At 47.9% G+C, this 16,937-nt stretch overlaps 1 protein-coding gene across 11 annotated transcripts in view; it reads left to right on the top strand.

Annotated features, from left to right (window-relative positions):
- Nucleotides 1-16,937, top strand: part of SLC6A16 (solute carrier family 6 member 16) — a 38,070-nt gene that overhangs the window by 4,388 nt on the left and 16,745 nt on the right. For 2 of the 11 annotated variants that reach the window (XR_009558474.1, XM_060281603.1), the window contains exons 2-8: nt 2,631-2,697; nt 5,561-5,705; nt 11,047-11,901; nt 13,051-13,208; nt 15,107-15,233; nt 16,085-16,260; nt 16,823-16,933. Coding sequence is in view for 10 of the 11 variants with exons in the window: in XM_060281603.1 (XP_060137586.1) it covers nt 11,706-11,901; nt 13,051-13,208; nt 15,107-15,233; nt 16,085-16,260; nt 16,823-16,933 (768 nt within the window). In the remaining variant the exon portion in view is untranslated. The other 9 variants (XM_060281601.1, XM_035135374.2, XM_035135376.2 and 6 more) reach the window with 9 other exon arrangements.

Genomic DNA, 16,937 nt, shown 5'->3' with positions numbered 1-16,937 from the left:
CCCGGTACCCGGAGCAGCGGCCAAGGCCGTCGTGTCCCCCAGCGCCGCATCACCCGGCCCATCGTAGCGGCCAAGACCGCCGCATCCTCCTCTCCTCGTGCCTCCGCCGCCGTCCGGGAGTGAGCGCCCGTCCTCCGCCATCCCAAGACGCATCATGGTGCTGCACTGGGATGCCACCGGCTCGTAGGCTGCGCACAATGCACCCTCTGCCCAGCTCCCGGGCAAAGGACACGTTGCACGCAGCCTACAAGCCGGTGGCGTCCCGGCACAGCACCATGATGCATCTTGGGGAGACGGAGGACGGGCGCTCGCTCCCCGGTGGCCTTGGCTGCTGCTTCGGGCCGGGCGATGCAGCGCTGGGGATGAGCCTGAGCTGGAGCCACAGCGCCGCAGGTGCTGGGAGGGGGACAGATACATCGGGAATGGGGGTGTCCTCCAGTCGGGGTGGGTGGAGAAGCTGGCTTCTTGAGATGGGCGCTGTGGATTTCATTTGCTTAAAGGGGGGGGCAGGGCGCCGGAGGGATCTCTGAACCACGGCGCTGGATAGGCTTAAGATGCCCCTAATAACATGAGGATAAAATGAGGTAGCTACACACAGCAACCCTGTAAACTAGTTAGGGTTAGGGTTAGGGCTAGTAGTTTCCTTGCAGCGGTGCTGCTGAACTGCATTGTAAAGTGCTTGCCTTTGATTCGGCAAGCTTAACTCTTGCACAGCACCCAGCCTGATATTGTACCTCTTTTTGCAGAGCTGAATTGGGGGTGGGAGGCTACTTGTGTGAGGCCTTGGGCTGTAGCCCTCACTTGCTAGTGACAGAGTTTTAAGAAACTAGACTGAACGAGAAGCGGATCAGCTCAAGGAGTTAAATGAGAACCTGGCTTTTAAAGTGTGTTGGTTCTGGGGAGAGAGATGTCTTGATACCATGTGGCCCCCTAACCTGAGACGGTGGGACGTTTGGTTTGATCATATATTTTTGCCACTTTCTTTTTAAGGAGAAGCATAAGCCGGGCTGCTTCTAAAGTGGGGACTGGGGCTTGTGTGCCTAGGCTTGTAGGTCACTTTGTAACATGATGCTTAACTGGGGAGTGAGGGGGGGCAGAGGGGGTGGGACCTGGCTCTGGCACCTTAAATAGGGCAGGCTTCCTGCTGGGACAGGAATAGAGGAAGCCCGCTGGAGAAAGATGTGAGCGAACCATGGTAGGTTTCTTTCATGGTAAATTTCAAATCCTCTTGTGTGTATATGTGTGTGTGCTGGGTCGCCGTCATGTGAACCAAGGCAGCTGCTGCTGTGGTGCAAATTGAATTAGTCCCTTAATTAAAGGCTCCTCCGCACCTCTGAGCATGCCTCTTCCAGCCAGCCTCCTGCAAAGGCTGGCAATTCTGAGTGCTAAAATAACTCGCCCTGAAGGCAGGAATAGTTTTCAGCCTGAGGGCCACATTCCCTTCTGAGCAGCATCCCAGGGGCCACATGCCAGGGTGGGCGGAGCTAGAGGCAAAAGTGGGTGGGGCAATTGATATCAGTGTTTGCCCTTGTGCAGTAGGCTTGTTTCTGCACAGGAGAGAGAGGGTGTTTGGGGAGAGGGTGTAGCCTGGAAAGAGTCTGAAGGGCCAGAGAGAGACGTCTGGAGGGCCGCATTTATTTCCCACCCCCGCCTCAGAGAATATATCCTGTTCTATGTTTCGTTGCTCTGTTAGCATATCCTTCCTGTCCTTTAAGATATAAGAGTGATGCCCCAAATATTAGATATTTATTTGTTTTTATTACATTCTTATTCCACCCTTCAAGGACCTTGCATATTTATCCATCCTCAAGGCATTTCAACGTACTGCATCCAGCGGCATACTTTGGCAATCTTTTGTAATATGGCGCCCTATGCGAGGCCAAAATTTGGCACTCCCAAATGGATACCACCACCACCACCACCACCACCTTCTGTCCTCGCAACAACCCCGTGAAGTAGCTGAGGCTCTGAAAGAGTGAGAGAGTGAGCCGCTTCGTGGCCCAGTGGGGAATTTGAACCTGGTTCTCCTCAGTCCTAGCCTGCCATTCCAATCCGACACCATGCTGGCTGTTGCTACTCTAGATCTGTTGCATTACGCTGCAAAGTTCATTTACTTATTTTATTTAGGAAAAACGTAAACAGCTTGATCGAAAAGAATTCTCAAAGTGGTGTACAAACGAGATTACATGACTAAAACCCACAAAGCAATTAAAAAAAACAACCCTTTGTGTACATTGTTGGGGGTTGCCAACCCTACCTTCCCTTTACACCTGCTGAGAGTTAACCTATTGCCCACATAACTTTATTTCAATGACCTGAGTTTAGGTCTGTAAAACCTGACTACTACCGTAGCTGCTGGGATCACCCATACTTGTTGCAAGGTTGCCTCAGGTAAACAGGTGATGCTATAGATTTTATGATCTGTAGGTCAAAAGATGGTAGCTAGCACTTTTATTATAATGACCCATGAAGTAAGGTCTTGTGTAACTTGGAAGAGTTTGTGGTGCATACGTCAATGTTGTGGGGTGAGGCTGGTGGGTGCAATCCTGCTACCTCCTATTGCCTTCGCTGAGCGTGTTGGGGAGATCAGCTCCTCATGTTTGCCTGTGTTTTTGCTCTTTACTGTAAAGGAGCGATTCCGGTATTGTGGCAGACAGTCCTCAGCCCTAAACTGTGACTTCCAAGACAACGAACGAGGTAAGGACATTTCTCTCCAGACGGAAAGTCAAAGACTGGGAACCTTTGCAGGATTGATCACTCTGGCAACCAAGTGTGACTCCAGTCTGAATTTGGAAACATTATGTGCCTTGTGGAGGAATTAAACGGGATGGGAGCAGGTACTGATTATACCTTCTTCGCCTTGTAGCTATTTTGGTGGCAACCTGCATTCAGAGATAATGGAGTCTGGTGCTTGTGTCTTGCTCCATCCTCAACTCTCAGCAGATTGTGAAATATTAGAAGGGGGAGGAATCCGATGAAGTCATTGCACAATGACAGGCTGCTCCTGCAACTGAACTTCCCCTCTTCCTCCTTCTCCCTTTCCCGTGCACCCCCAAAGGGTTTGCAGGAACCCCAAAGCAGATTTGAGGAGTTGCAGGGAGAGGAGACAGAAGGAGAAGTTCTGTTGCTTGAGGAGAAGTCTGGTTGCTTGCCCAATGACTTTGCCGGACGCAACCCATAAGTACCCTGAGGTTTTTTTACTCAGTAAAAGTCACGCTTTTCAGTCGTGTTACAGTACAACGGTCTCCTTTTTGTAGGGTTTTCAGAATACAATTAAACCAAAAGGATATGTTAGCAAGTTAATTAGATCAGACCTTTTCAGTGGTGACCCCCCAACTTGTGGACTGTTCAACCCAGGGAGACATGCCTAGCGCCACCCGTATCTGTTTTTGGGCATCAGGTGAATACTTTTTGGCCCTTAATGGTGGCACTGTGGCCTCACCTTAGTTGGGTGAGATCAGCAAGTCCTGATCTGTTTTGTCTGTTCAGCTGCGCTTTTAGATTTTTATTGGAAGTTCTTTATTTGGTTTTAATGCAAGTTGCTTTGGGTCACTTCGTGAGAAAAGCAACTAACAAATCTAATAATAATAATAATAATAATACAGTGTATCTCTGTGAGGTTTTCGTGCACACTTTTGCACAATCGGTGGTAGTGGCCCCTTTCCCTCCCCTCACATGCAGCTGGGGTCTCTCATTGCTGGTTTGATTCAAGACCATACAGCTCAGTCTCCTACAGGGCTGGAACCAGAGGTTCATCCCTTCAGGCCCCTGTTGAGATTCATGACCTTGCCTGAGGCCTACTGGAGACCAGAGGCCTCCCCCTGCTGCTGTTTTTCCTGTTCAGCAGAGATGGGGGTGGGTGGGACCTGCGGCCCTTTTTGTTTACTCCAGCTTCCCTCAGCTCCAGCCAGCAGGGCCAATGTTTAGGGATGACGGAAGTTGTAGTCCAACAATACCCCAGAGGTCCATAGGTTCCCTATCCCTGCTCTTCAGCATTCCTGCTTACTTCCCTCTTCCTCTAGCCTCGAGGTGGAGAGAATGCAAATGACTGAGTGAGATGGGAAGAGGAGTAGCTAGCACAGGCTTACTAGGCCATCTGCTCCTCCTCAGCCACTAATAGTAAGGCGTTCCATGCCCTCAGGCTTATAACTGAAGAAGGTGTGACACACAAGGAAAAAGAAAAGGAGAGAGGAAGGAAAAGCAAGCTCAGCCACAAATTAACAGGTTTTATAATGCAGTTAGAAACTGCAGAACCTCAGTTCAGTTAGGTTCCTTTAAACCTCCAGTGAAGTTAATAGCAAGCTTTTGGTCATGTAAACTAGAAGACCCTTTTTTGCATAAGAAGGCACTGGCTGATTGAACAAGTTCAGTGCTTGCTTGAGGCTTCTTCTGAGTTTTCCTTCTCAGGAGGGCTGTGTTTTTCCACAGCACACGTGCTCACAAAGAGCCCAGGGCCATGCCCAGTTGTTTAAACATAGACTACCTCACAAAGCAAGATCCTGGCACGGTGCGAGGCTTGGGCTACGTGTCGTTCTCAGTCATGTGTAGCTCATCGCCAACATTTGACAAAATGCAGCCGTGGAGGCTGCAAACCAAAGTGGAAACATTGTGCTGTGTGCGTGTGTACTTATTTTTCCTTGCGGGGCATCACCCCCCCCTCCAAAAAAAGCTTCGTGCGTGTTTTTGTTTTAGTGGGAAAATGACACATGGGAAAAGGATTACGAACTCCCGCACCCACTTCCCATGTGGTAGTTTTCTGATTTTGGCTGCGTACTGTAGCTTCAAACAGCTTCATTTCTGAGCACCCTTAGCAAACCAGTTCCTAGGGCTCTTTTGGGGCTTGGAAAGTGCTTTAAATGTATGGCAAGGGCGCAGCATCAGTCGGCAGCCCTTTCCTCACTCCATTTTTGTGAAACAACAAACCTTGAGGCAAACCACACACAGTTCGCCACTTGCATTGCACAATTCAGTACGTGCAGCGGGAGCTTTTTAACAGCAGCCCCTTCTGCACAATTGCCTCAGAGGATCTGTTATGCAGCAAGTGTGTTCTATTTATGCTGCAAAATTAAATGTGTGTTTGTGGGGACTTGGATTAAACGAGTTCACAGGTGTAGCTATTTCTACATCGCAGTTAAGTGATATAAAACACCTTGCGTTATCCGACTTAATTATCTATCCTTTGATATTCTTCTCTAGCCTTAAGACAAGACTGAAAAAGTAGCAACATCTTGTTGCTGAAATTGTATATATTTGGGAAAGAAAGCTGGAATCTGATAAGCAGCAACGCAGAAGCCACAAGCAGGTAGAAGTTAGGCATTCCCAGATTAATTACATGCAGTGTCTCAATTCAGATGTCCTGCCAAATCATCATTAAGAAAATGTAACTATGGTTTGCTTCGTTTGAATTGAAAAACTAGGGTTTGTGATTGGATTGACTGGGAAAGTAGAACTGGAAACTGCACCTTAAAATGTATTTACGAGCCATGTTTTGTGCTTAACTATGATTTGGAGTGATGTCTGAATTAACAACCCAGTTATGGCTGTTCGTCTGTCTTCACAGATTGCTACACCATGGAGATTTAATTTGTGAATTTAAGAAGCCAAGAACTGAGAGGACAGAAAATGAGAGTGGGCATGCTGCTGTAAACTGGTTTTTTTTGCCTGTCGCATGCTTAAGATGAGCCCATAAGAAACCTCCTCTGCGTGTGAGTATACTTAGCCATACTCTGTATTTGTTATCATATATCAGGCACGTCTAACAGGGAGATCACTGGATGTCTGTGGTAGATCACTGCTAGATCACTGGCACCCTAAAAAAAGCTCACCCAAAATTTTCCTCCCTAAAAAAAGCTAAACAACTATGACCTGAAGCCCTTAACAAAAATGGGCCTCCCTCCCTCCTAAAAGAAGCTCAACAAGTTTGACCTAAACCCCCAAAAAACAGGGCTTCCCTTCCTTAAAAAAACTCAACAGCTTTGACCTGAACCCCCCAAAAGGGGGTAGATCACTCCCAGTTTTTCACTCTGTGAGTAGATCACAGTCTCTTGGGAGTTGGCCACCCCTGTCATATATGAAGCTTCTCAAGTGGAGTCAAGTCATTGGGCCCACCTAGCCAAGATCTCAGGCAAAGGAAAAACCTTTCTTCAGCCCTGTCAATAGAGAGTGTTTCAACTGGAGATGCTGGGGGTTGAACCTGAGATCTTTGTGCACAGCATGTGCTGCGGTCCCTTGTCTTTTCCAGTGCTTGGACTCAGTTGCGGAATAAGTGGGGGGAAATAAAGAGTGTCTTTGGGCACGTCTTTTAGTACAATAATCATAGCCTGCTCATGTATAACAAAGGTTGGGAAACTGTTTTCCACTCAAGGGCTGCTTTCCTTCATGCGTAACCTTCTGAATGGCCTGTCCTTCAAAAGGTGGCAACTTTGGCTAAAGACAACCATGTGTAGAGCAATGGGTATAACTCACACATTTGTACAGTAGGCTGTATTCCAATAGGGAGTCCAATGGTCAAGAAGGTGGTTTCCTCATGTGCTGTAGAGGGAGGTGAGGGGCGGCTGGGGTTTATCAACCTGGGAAGGTAGCCAATCTAAGATAAGGAAAACTCTCATCCCAAACCTCTGCTGCCTTGTGGGATATCTTTGGGAGAAGAGAAGGCTCAGGAGTAAACCCTACACCAGGCACCCCCAAACTTCGGCCCTCCAGGTGTTTTGGACTACAATTCCCATCTTTCCCTGACCGCTGGTCCTGTTAGCTAGGGATCATGGGAGTTGTAGGCCAAAACATCTGGAGGGCCGCAGTTTGGGGGTGCCTGCCCTACACAAATCCAGAGTGGAATTCCTAAGACGGTTAGAGATGGTGCTTCATACGCCTAACTTCTGGAAACTCCTGCATCCAAGTTAGTGCCAAATGATATATTGCTTTCCTTTCCTTTGGGAGCATACCAGGGAGGCCAAGAGAGAAGCCTTGTCACCTGGGCAGCCCAGGATCTCCACACAAACAACCCAGGCTTGCGCGCAGGGGAGGCCACTTAGGTGCTGCTAACACAGCAGTTTGACTTCACCACTGGAGGCACACTCCATTGTCTCTGAAGACAGAAGACAGATACTTTTTAAAGTGGATATGCCAGGGTTGATGATGATTTACTCTATATACTCGAGTATAAGCCTACTTTTTCAGCACCAAAAATGTGCTGAAAAAGCCGTCCTTGGCTTATACTCAAGTGAGGCGGGTGGTGGCGGAGAAAGGCACAGGACCGGGGGTTCAAAGAAGCGCTGCGCTGCGACTCTCCAAACCCCTGTCCTATGCCTGCTCTGTGCGAGGTGGCAGGGAGGGAAAAGTGGCGAGGAAGGGATCCTTCCTCACTGCTTCTCCCCCACCCCACCCCACCGCCAACAGCTGGGAAAGGCATAGGACAGTATTAAATTTTATTTTTGAAATTTATCAGTAGCTGCTGCCTTTCCCACCCTCGGCTTATACTCGAGTCAATGAGTTTTCCCAGCTTTTTTAGTTAAAATTATGTGCCTCAGCTTATATTCGGGTCGGCTTATACACAAGTATAAGATGAAAATATCAAGGCAGTTCACAAACAAAAGCCAACAGCAAAATAATGAGAAGAAAGCAGCCACCAGTGATTCAAATACATAGGACAGTAAAAACAACAACATTACAACATCCATAACCTAAATATATAATAAGCAAACCCACTGAAACAGCACAATAATTGTGACGGTTAAAACCACCATCAGAGTAGGAGACTCAAATCGGGAGGCCAGGGAAATGCTTGTCTAAACAGATGCATCTTCAGAAGCTGGCAGAATGCCAATGCGAATGGGGCCTTCCATATTTGTTTGTTTTTTGCAACACCGGTGCCACCCATGAAAAAGCCTGCCTCCGTTTTATCACAAGCCAATAATCATCGTAGCAAAACTAACCAGGTTCCATCAATGCCCTTTTCCAGAAGTTTTCAAACCAAAACCTGCGAAGCCAAGGCTCTTCCATTGACTTCCATTCCCTCCCTGAGCTGAACTACAGCTAATAAAGAAAAACTAGCGCTGAGGACTCTTTTCATACACAAGCATGGTGAGCAAAGATCCTGGTGTGGGAAGAGCCATAGTTAGTATTGTGCATGCTAGCATAGAGGCAAGTAAGGCTGCATACGCACCATACATTCAAATTTGGCACATGGCTTGCTCCAAATAACCCTGGGAACTGTAGTTTAACACTCAAAAAGCTACCCTTCCCCAGCACCCTTAACAAACTGCAGTCCCCAGGATGCTTTGGAGAAAGTCACCGTGCCATAAACACTCTTTAAATGCAGGTGTGAATGCAGCCAAAGCGTCCTCTGGAAGCTTTGTAAATAGGAAGTCATGTGGAAAATCTTTCGCAACGAAGGAACTGCAAACATGCAAAGTCTTGTATGCAAGGCAACTGCCTTCATGACATGCATAGTCTGCAGACCTAGAGATATAAACATTTTCCTTAATTTCAGGCGATTAGCTCTGCCGAACCATGCCTGGGAGCCTTTGCAGGGAGACGGCTGACACTGCCCGGCAGGGAGGCACAAGCTATCCTGTGCCAACGCTGCCCCTTTCCTGAACCCTTTCTCTCCCTGCCCCCACTCCGTGAGCTGGCACACATTCCTTCCTTTCATATCTGACCTTGGCCACCCCTTCTTCTGCGAAGGTTAGTCCAGCCTCCAGTCCTCATTGTGGGAAATAATGAGCGGTTGGCATTGGCGCTGGAAAAAGGGGGAGGGCAGCGGACAAAAGTTCACCGCTTATGCAGAGCCAGGCATGATGACTATTGGCATTGCCCCCTGCTCTCCTGCTGAAGTTGGCATTGCCCTCCCACACTCGCCTTGTGCAGGGACACGGCGCGGGCAAATTTCGAGAATACGCACAAAGAAGGGAGGGGAGGAGATTATTTGTTGCAAATTCTGCAGTTGCAACCACTTTTGCAGAGATTGTGGCCCGAGGCTGTTTGTTCTGAATTCTCTAACCCAAAGATGAGAGACCAGAGACCTGGGCGGCAGCAGGGCAAGAGGGCCCTCCTTGCATGTTTTTCCATAGGTGGAGTGTGTCCCTGAATTCTGATAAGGTCTCTTATACGTCCGGATGGAGGATAGAGAGGGGTGTGTGAGTCTGTGTAGAAGCTAGCCTGCTGCACAACGGCGAAATTTACATTTGTTGCACCGCCCACTTTTGCCCCTGGCAAAAACAGGCCGCATCCACACTGTAAATATAAAGCACTATGGTGCCACTTTAAACAGTCATGGCTTCCCTCGGAAAATCCTGGGAGGTGTGGTTTGCCAAGGGTGCTGCTGTTAGATAGGAGACCCTGTTCCCCTCACAGAATTACAATTCCCAACGTTTCCTGTGAAGAGAGATTAATAATTCAACCACTCTGGGAACTGTAGCTCTGTGAGGGGAATACGGATTTCCTAGCAACTCCCAGCACCCTGAACAAATGACAGGAATATTTGGGGGAAGTCGTGGCCATGTAAAGTGGTATCATAGCGCTTTAAATGTGTAATGTGAATTTGACCTTAGTTTAACTAAAAACAGTTAAAGCAATTGTATGTATCGTATCACACCCACACACACCCCTTATCTATCTACCAATCAAGGACACATTCCAGCCAGGCAAAAACAGTCAGGATAGGATAGGAAGCAGAGCCTGGGGGAAGTTCCAATGGCCAGACAGAAAGGCCTGGGCAGGCACATTAGGCCCCTATGCCTGAGGTCCTTCACACCTGCTGTAAAATACCTGATCCTCAGAGGCAAGAAATCCAGACATTGTTTTGATTTGTGCTTGAGCAGAGAAAATGTGGCTCTATGGCAGGCATCCCCAAACTTCGGCCCGCCAGATGTGGACTACAATTCCCATCATCCCTGACCACTGATCCTGTTAGCTAGGGATCATGGGAGTTGTAGGCCAAAACATCTGGAGGGTTGCAGTTTGGGGGTGCCTGCCCTATGGCTAATATGAGATCCAGACATTGGGAACTCTCTTCTTGTTTTTAGAGTTTCAGGTCTTTCATGGCTACCAAAAACCACTGAAGTCATTTTGACAGTAGCTAACTTCTCCTATAATCTGTAGAAAAGCAAGAGGATTGGGGTGAAGATAGATTCCAGTGGTCTAGCTAAGGCAGGGGAAGGATGTCTCAGTTCAGCACAGCTGTCCCAGGAGCTCCCCAAAGCTCCCACCCCCACACCTACACCCAACTTCTAGAGAACTGTATTTTCTTGTTCACTTCCATCCATATTTCTTGAGAAACATTTTCCCCCCAGCCACAAATACCCATCCTGTTTATTCAAAGGGGGGAAACAAGCAAAGTTTCAGATGGCGCCGAAAAATAAATAAATTGCAAGGCATCTGAATGAAATGCATTTTTGTCAATTTGAATAATTCCAGGCCTAGAAGGATACACAGTTTGACGTAACTTTAATCCCCTGACAGGAGTGGTAAGAAGATGTCCAAACAAGTGTTTGAAAGGCACTTTGTGCTGGGATATTCTTGGCTCCAAAGAGCTCTGACTCCTATTTCATGGTAATAAATACTTCTTATTAAAGTTTCTGGAGAACAGGCCAGAGGAATTGACAGCACAGGAGCAGGCAAAATCTCTGTCTGTCTTGCCATCTCTGTTTGTTACATTTCCTACTCAATTTCCAGACAAAAAGTTATTAAAAGTCAATACACAATGCAATGCGCTTATATTCACCGAAATTCTGCTCCGAGTAGGCCCATTGAAATAAATGAACCTGAATCAGTCATGCCCATTCACTTCGGTGGTTCTGCTTGGCGCAACACTAGCTTTGGGTCCCACCCCATGGTTTGGAGTCTCCAAGGCAGTGCCCTTGGAATCTCTTTTGGACTACAACTCCTACTGTTCCCAGCCAGCGTAACCAATAGGCAGGAATGATGGGAGTTGTAGTTCCCAGGTGGAGGAAAGCTGGTTTGGAGAATCCAAAATGACCCTCCAGCTGGGCATCTTACCTTTGGCCTTACACTCATTCCTCCTTTCTCTGATTCTTCTTCTCTTTCTAGGCTTGAATCCTTTTTTGCTTTGGAGAGGAGTCGGCAAGCGTGTGTGCCTGTGTGTGCATCTCGTTGCATATGCAATTTATGGAGCCTATAGGACACTGTCTCCTCCCACTTTCACACGTGTGAATCTTTGTATGCATATAACGTCCAAACTCTATTAATTGGCTGTGATTGAGGGTAGGCACAGACGACGCAAGGGCAAAGTGAGAACCCTTCTTTGTATGAGCAGGTTGTCCGTGCATGAACTGATCGAGTGATGTGTCTGAGCTTAGTTCATGTTTCAGTGCATCAATCCTTGTATTACACCATAGAGAATTTTGTAGGCATGTGCACCTGCGACTGCACAACAGTGTGAGGGCTGAAGTTCTATGTGCTAAGGGTAATTAACACACACAAATGCCCCAATCTGTGGGAGTGTGAGAGAGATTTGCTAATGTGCAAGGAGTGTATACACTTTTAGCAGTTCACTTTCTGTTTCCCTGGTCCCATGGTACACGTGAGGATGTGCTAGTTGCAGGAGAAGAGTCTTTTTTGGGGTGCGACGTCGGTGTCGCACACATAAGTGTTCACAGACCAGTGTGAAGGCGTGTGATTGTGCAAGGGCCCTAGGATCTAGCTGCGTGCACAATTTGTGTGTGTGTGTGTGTCACATCCCTCCACCGATGGAGAAATCCAAAGCTGACCTCGAATCTGCAACAAACGCCGAAGACGGATTCAATCAAGATCTGCTCACCGAGGAACTGGAGGCCCGCCCAGCCTGGGGGTCCAAAGTTCAGTATATCCTGGCCCAGGTTGGCTTTTCGGTTGGGCTTGGCAACGTCTGGCGATTCCCCTACCTTTGCCATAAAAATGGGGGAGGTGAGTGGATACGGGTATTTCTTGCAAGCTCGGGGCTGGCGTAGAACAAGATTGTCCCATTTTTCATTCATTGGTAGCAGGGTACCTGTGCCTTTTAACTTATCCTTATTTTAAATGCCTGTGTCACCTTTCTGCCTCATTGGGCTTTCAAGGCATTGAACATCTCCACTTAGAAACCATGCAAAACACCCCAGCACACAAACTGAAAAGCAGTCTTGACACTGATGCACATAGAAGAGAAGAGATAAGAAGCAGATCACTATTAAAAGGGTATGGAAACGGCCATGGCAGGGGCCACCACAGAGAAGGCCCTGCCATAAGTGGCCGCCTCCTTAAATTCCAAAGGTGCTGAGGCCCGAGGCATTTGGGGGCCTAAAGTGGACTTGTGTGACAATGAAGTAGCAACCTCAGCATTGCCACTGAACTGCCCCACCATGCCAGCTTCTCCTGCAATACACAAACACAATACCTGGGTCTTGGTCACTGTGAGCAGCAGCTGGTAAATGGGAAGGGGGATGGGTAGTCTTGTGTTGCAGGTAACAGCCAGGCTGTTCTTACAAAACAAACTTGCATAGCTTGAGCCTGCTGTGGAAGCACACCCATGGCTGTATAGATTCATGTACATGCCTTGGCCATTTTGGATGGAAAAAACCATTTCTGCAGGGAGGGGGTGGCAGAAACTGGATTTTCACAGTGCTGCCCTTATACCAATCCCCAAAACACCTTCCTTGTGCCAGTCCCAAAAAAAACTCCACAGTTTTGAACATGTTTAAGCAATGGTGTTTAAAAAGAAACACAACCCCCTCTTTATTTGAAAGAGCCAAATATTTGGTTGCATAATCATGGCAGGCGCTTCATACAGGGAGAGAACTGGAGTCCACTTGTGGGTGGGGAGGAGAGCAGGAAGAGGCGGCAGTCGGAGTTTGGCACAGACCGTATTTGTTTCTCTGTGAGGTGGGGAGGAGAGAGTTGAGCTCACCCCACAACCGGCTGACCCCTAATGCTCTTTCAAGGGAGCACCTGTTTCCTCCCTTAAATCATTTCTGATTCGGGGGTTAACTGGCTGGTGGGATCAGGGGAGACTGCCGGGGTCTCAAAGCAAAGTGTTGCTTGGATGCTGTAGCTGTGTGTCTCTCTCATTCTGGCCAGGTGCTTTCCTGCTGCTATACCTGCTGCTTCTCTTCATCATTGGGATCCCCTTGTTTTTCTTGGAGCTGGCGGCTGGACAGATTATCCGGCAGGGCAGCATCGGGGTCTGGAAGTACATCAGCCCCCGCCTGGTGGGCATTGGCTTCGCCAGCTGCGTGGTGAGTTGTTCCTCCGGCAGCACTTCTGAAAACCTTTTGCCTTTGAGCTCACCCACCCCCAATCTCACCCATCAAGCTCTTCTTATTCTATATCGGGGCTGTGTGGAATTGGATCCAGCTGGCAGGCTGGAGCACTGCCTCTCCCTCCCCCACAGGCCAACTTTGACAGGTGAGTGGCACCCCCAACTGTCAATCACCTGATGTCATTATGGTGTTGGGTAACAACTTCAAAGGGGCTCGTTCTCAGCTCAGATCAGCTGATGGGAACAAGCCCTTTCGGAGAAGTGCTGTTGGATTCAGCCAGCTGATCAGCATCCACAGTGCGCCCGCTTTTGAAATTTGTTTGCAGGCAAGTTTTTAATTCAGACTGCGCCTGCAAACAGACGTTGAAGGCCTGCTGTCAGGCAGGGGCTTTGCAAATGCCAGTACTGTAATCAGCTGCTTGTCGATGCTTACCAAAGGCACACAGCCTGGCAGACATAGTGACACCTTCAGACCTTGCCTTGACCCATCTTTACCTGCCCCACACTTGACTTAAATAAAGACAGGTGTAAGACAGGTGGGTGTGGTTTAACAAAAATGGCCTCCCGGACCAAAAGGGGAGGCCTAACTAGGCCAGAGGGTCTCCCACCGCTGTTCTGTGTCATGAGTAGGGTTGCCAGACTCAATAGAGGACAAGACTTCTGTGCCTTTAATTGCCCTGCTCTCTCTTGAGTCTGGAAACCTTAAAGAGAAACCAGCAGACCCTTTGCTTGGAAATTAAACAAAGGGTCTGCTGGTTTCTCTTTAAGATTTCCAGACTCAAAAGAGAGCAGGGCAATTAAAGGCACAGAAGTCCTGTCCTCATTGAGTCTAGCAACCCTAGTCATGAGTGGGCAATGTGTGGCTTTCCAGGTGTTGCTGCAATACAGCTCCCATCATTCCTGACTGTTGGGCCATGCTAGCTGGGGCTGATGGGAGTTGGAGTCCCAACAGCAAATAAAGAAACACCAGTTCCTCAGCCCTGATCTTGTCCCACATGCTACTTCCCATAGCGGTCAACTGGATACTCATAAGAGGGGTCATAAGAGTCCTCTGCTGCTAATGCCACCCTCCGCCAGCAACTGGAATTCAGAGGTAGACTTCCTGCAAGCATTGTGCCCTCATGCCAGCTGATAGCTATTGATAGACAAGTCCTCCACAAGTTTGTCTAATCCCAATTTAAAGCCACCTAAGCTAGTGTCCTCCACCATATCTTGTGGCAGTGAATTCTGCAAATGAATTATCCAGATGGCAGCGAGTAATGGCATTGGTGGAGCGAAGGACTTCTCCCCTCAGCCTTCTTCTGCCTTGCCTAGATTAACCCGCCTGTGAGATAATTGCCGATTGCAGTTCACACCCTGCCCTAAATTCCTGGGGATAGACATGTTAAACATCTCCAGTATTTTGCCCCCGAAGCAGCTGCATTTTAGTGCTGTGAATATGATCCTAAGGATCGAACGACACTTCTCATTATAAAAAAAAATAATGTTTAACTAATGTGCTTAGACCACATCTGTTTCTTTCGAAAAATTTCTTGGAAGGGAGGGGCAGTCAATTTTCCTGCCAAAAATTGTACCTGAAGGTGGCGCTATTTGCTGTAAATAGCACCTTTTGGGTGCTTCTGGAAGCCATTTCAGGAGGCAAAAATAAGGCACTCCCCCCCCCCCCCCATGATGAACCCAATTCAGATCAGTGGGTCCCCATGCCTGAATTTTCTTAAGGGAGGAGAGGAGGCCAAGTTTTGAGCACATGACATAAAAATGTGTTTTAACAAGTTATTTGACCCTAAAGAGCTGCCCCTTCCCCTGAGGTAGCTACGTCAGTGCCCATTGGGGATGGAGTGAGAAGGACGCTGATTTCTTCCTCTTCCTCTTCAGGTTTGTTCCTTTGTTGCCCTGTATTATAATGTCATCATTGCCTGGAGTCTTTTCTACCTGGCTAACTCCTTCCAGTTACCCCTGCCTTGGACTGATTGCCCAGCAGCAACCAATCAAACTGCCCCAGGTAAGGGATTGGAAGGTTTGAGGAAGGGGCGGGGCTGAAGCTGCCTTGATGTCATTGCATGGAGACAAAATGAACTCCCAGTTGTCAGGAAGTGCTGATGAACTTCAGATACAGTGGTACCTTGGTTCTCAAACTTAATCCATTCCGGGAGTCCGTTCGACTCCCGGAACTGTTCAAAAACCAAGGCACGGCTTCTGATTGGCTGCAGGAGATTCCTGCACTCAAACGGAAGCCATGTCAGACGTTTGGCTTCCAAAAAACATTCGCAAACCAGAACACTTCCAGGTTTGCAGCATTCGGGAGCCGATTTGTTCAGCAACTAAGCCATTCAGGAACCAAAGTTCCACTGTGTATATATATTTGCCAAACTAATATTTTTTCAGTTCTGTCCTCAAAAAAAACCCATAACCTCCAGTTAACCATACCAAAGTACGTATGGAAAAAGGGAGGAGAGGGGCTTGCTTTTTTTGTCCCGTTACCTTATTTATAAGAATATTTATATACTGCTATTCATTAAAAATAACAGTGATTTACAAACAATTTCGCATAAAACCACACAATAAAAACCATATAAAATGTTTAAATCGGAAACGAGCTAATTATTGTGGAAAGGTGGATTTTTAATCGCCTGCATTGGCCTGATGGAATAGGAAAGTTTTTGGCAGGCATTTAAAAATTGAAACAGAAGTTGCCTGCTAAATCTCTGAGTGGCAGAATATTCCACAGGACTGGGCCGATGACACGAAAGTCTCAGCTCCTTGTTGTCAAATAAGCCTCACCAACAAAACTCTGCCCCTAACCTTTGCACCTCTCTGTCTGTCTTTCTCTGTATGTCCTTGTTCTCATCTTAGAAATGGAGTGTGGCCACAGTTCTCCCACTGTCTACTTCTGGTACCGCGAGGCCTTGGATGTGACCAACTCCCTTGACGAGAACGGAGGCCTTGACCCAGCTCTTATCGGCTGCCTCTTTGCCGCTTGGGCTCTTGTGTGCCTGGCAATGATCAAAGGCATCAAGTCCTCTGGCAAGGTCAGTCGCGAGGGCACTTTCCCTCTCATCAAAAGTTGGCCTGGGTAGGAGGGAGAGTTTTGCTTCATCAACACCAGCAGGAGAGAACCCTCTGCTCACCAGCTGAGCAGCAGAAAGTTTGATCCTATTGGCCACAGGTTTCTACTTTGTCAGTGCGTTCCCCGCATGGGATGCATTTGCAACGCCGCACCCAGCTCCCTGCTGAGCACTACTGCCCCACAGCTGATATTACTGAATGATGTCAGCCAATGTACAGGTGCATTTGGTTTGGAAGAAATGGCCAACTAGGACCTTGCTGGTATGCCAGGGTTTGCTTGTGGACCAAAGTTTCCCCACTCCTGCTTTAATTAATAGTGTTTTAAAATCATGCTTTGCCTTCAAATTGATCAGGATCCATAAACATGGTTCTAAGATTGTCCACTACTGGTCCCAATGTCAGAGTACCTGGGATGGAGAACTTGGAAATGAAATGCCAGCATTTTGTACCAATGGTTGTTTCACCACAAACAGGCTGTCAGTCCCTGGTTTTGATTTTCATTCTTCACCCCCGTCTCCTTTGCAGGTTCTGTATTTCAGCTCTCTTTTCCCCTACGTGGTCCTCTTATGCTTCCTCGTAAGGGCGCTGATGCTAGAAGGAGCGGTTGATGGGATCAGAATCATGTTCACGCCCAATGTAA

The sequence above is a fragment of the Zootoca vivipara genome, chromosome 13 (assembly GCF_963506605.1).
Source record: "Zootoca vivipara chromosome 13, rZooViv1.1, whole genome shotgun sequence".
In the NCBI taxonomy this organism is placed as follows: domain Eukaryota; kingdom Metazoa; phylum Chordata; class Lepidosauria; order Squamata; family Lacertidae; genus Zootoca; species Zootoca vivipara.
The sequence above is the reverse complement of the archived record's forward strand: the minus strand, read 5'-3'. Positions and strand labels throughout refer to the sequence as shown.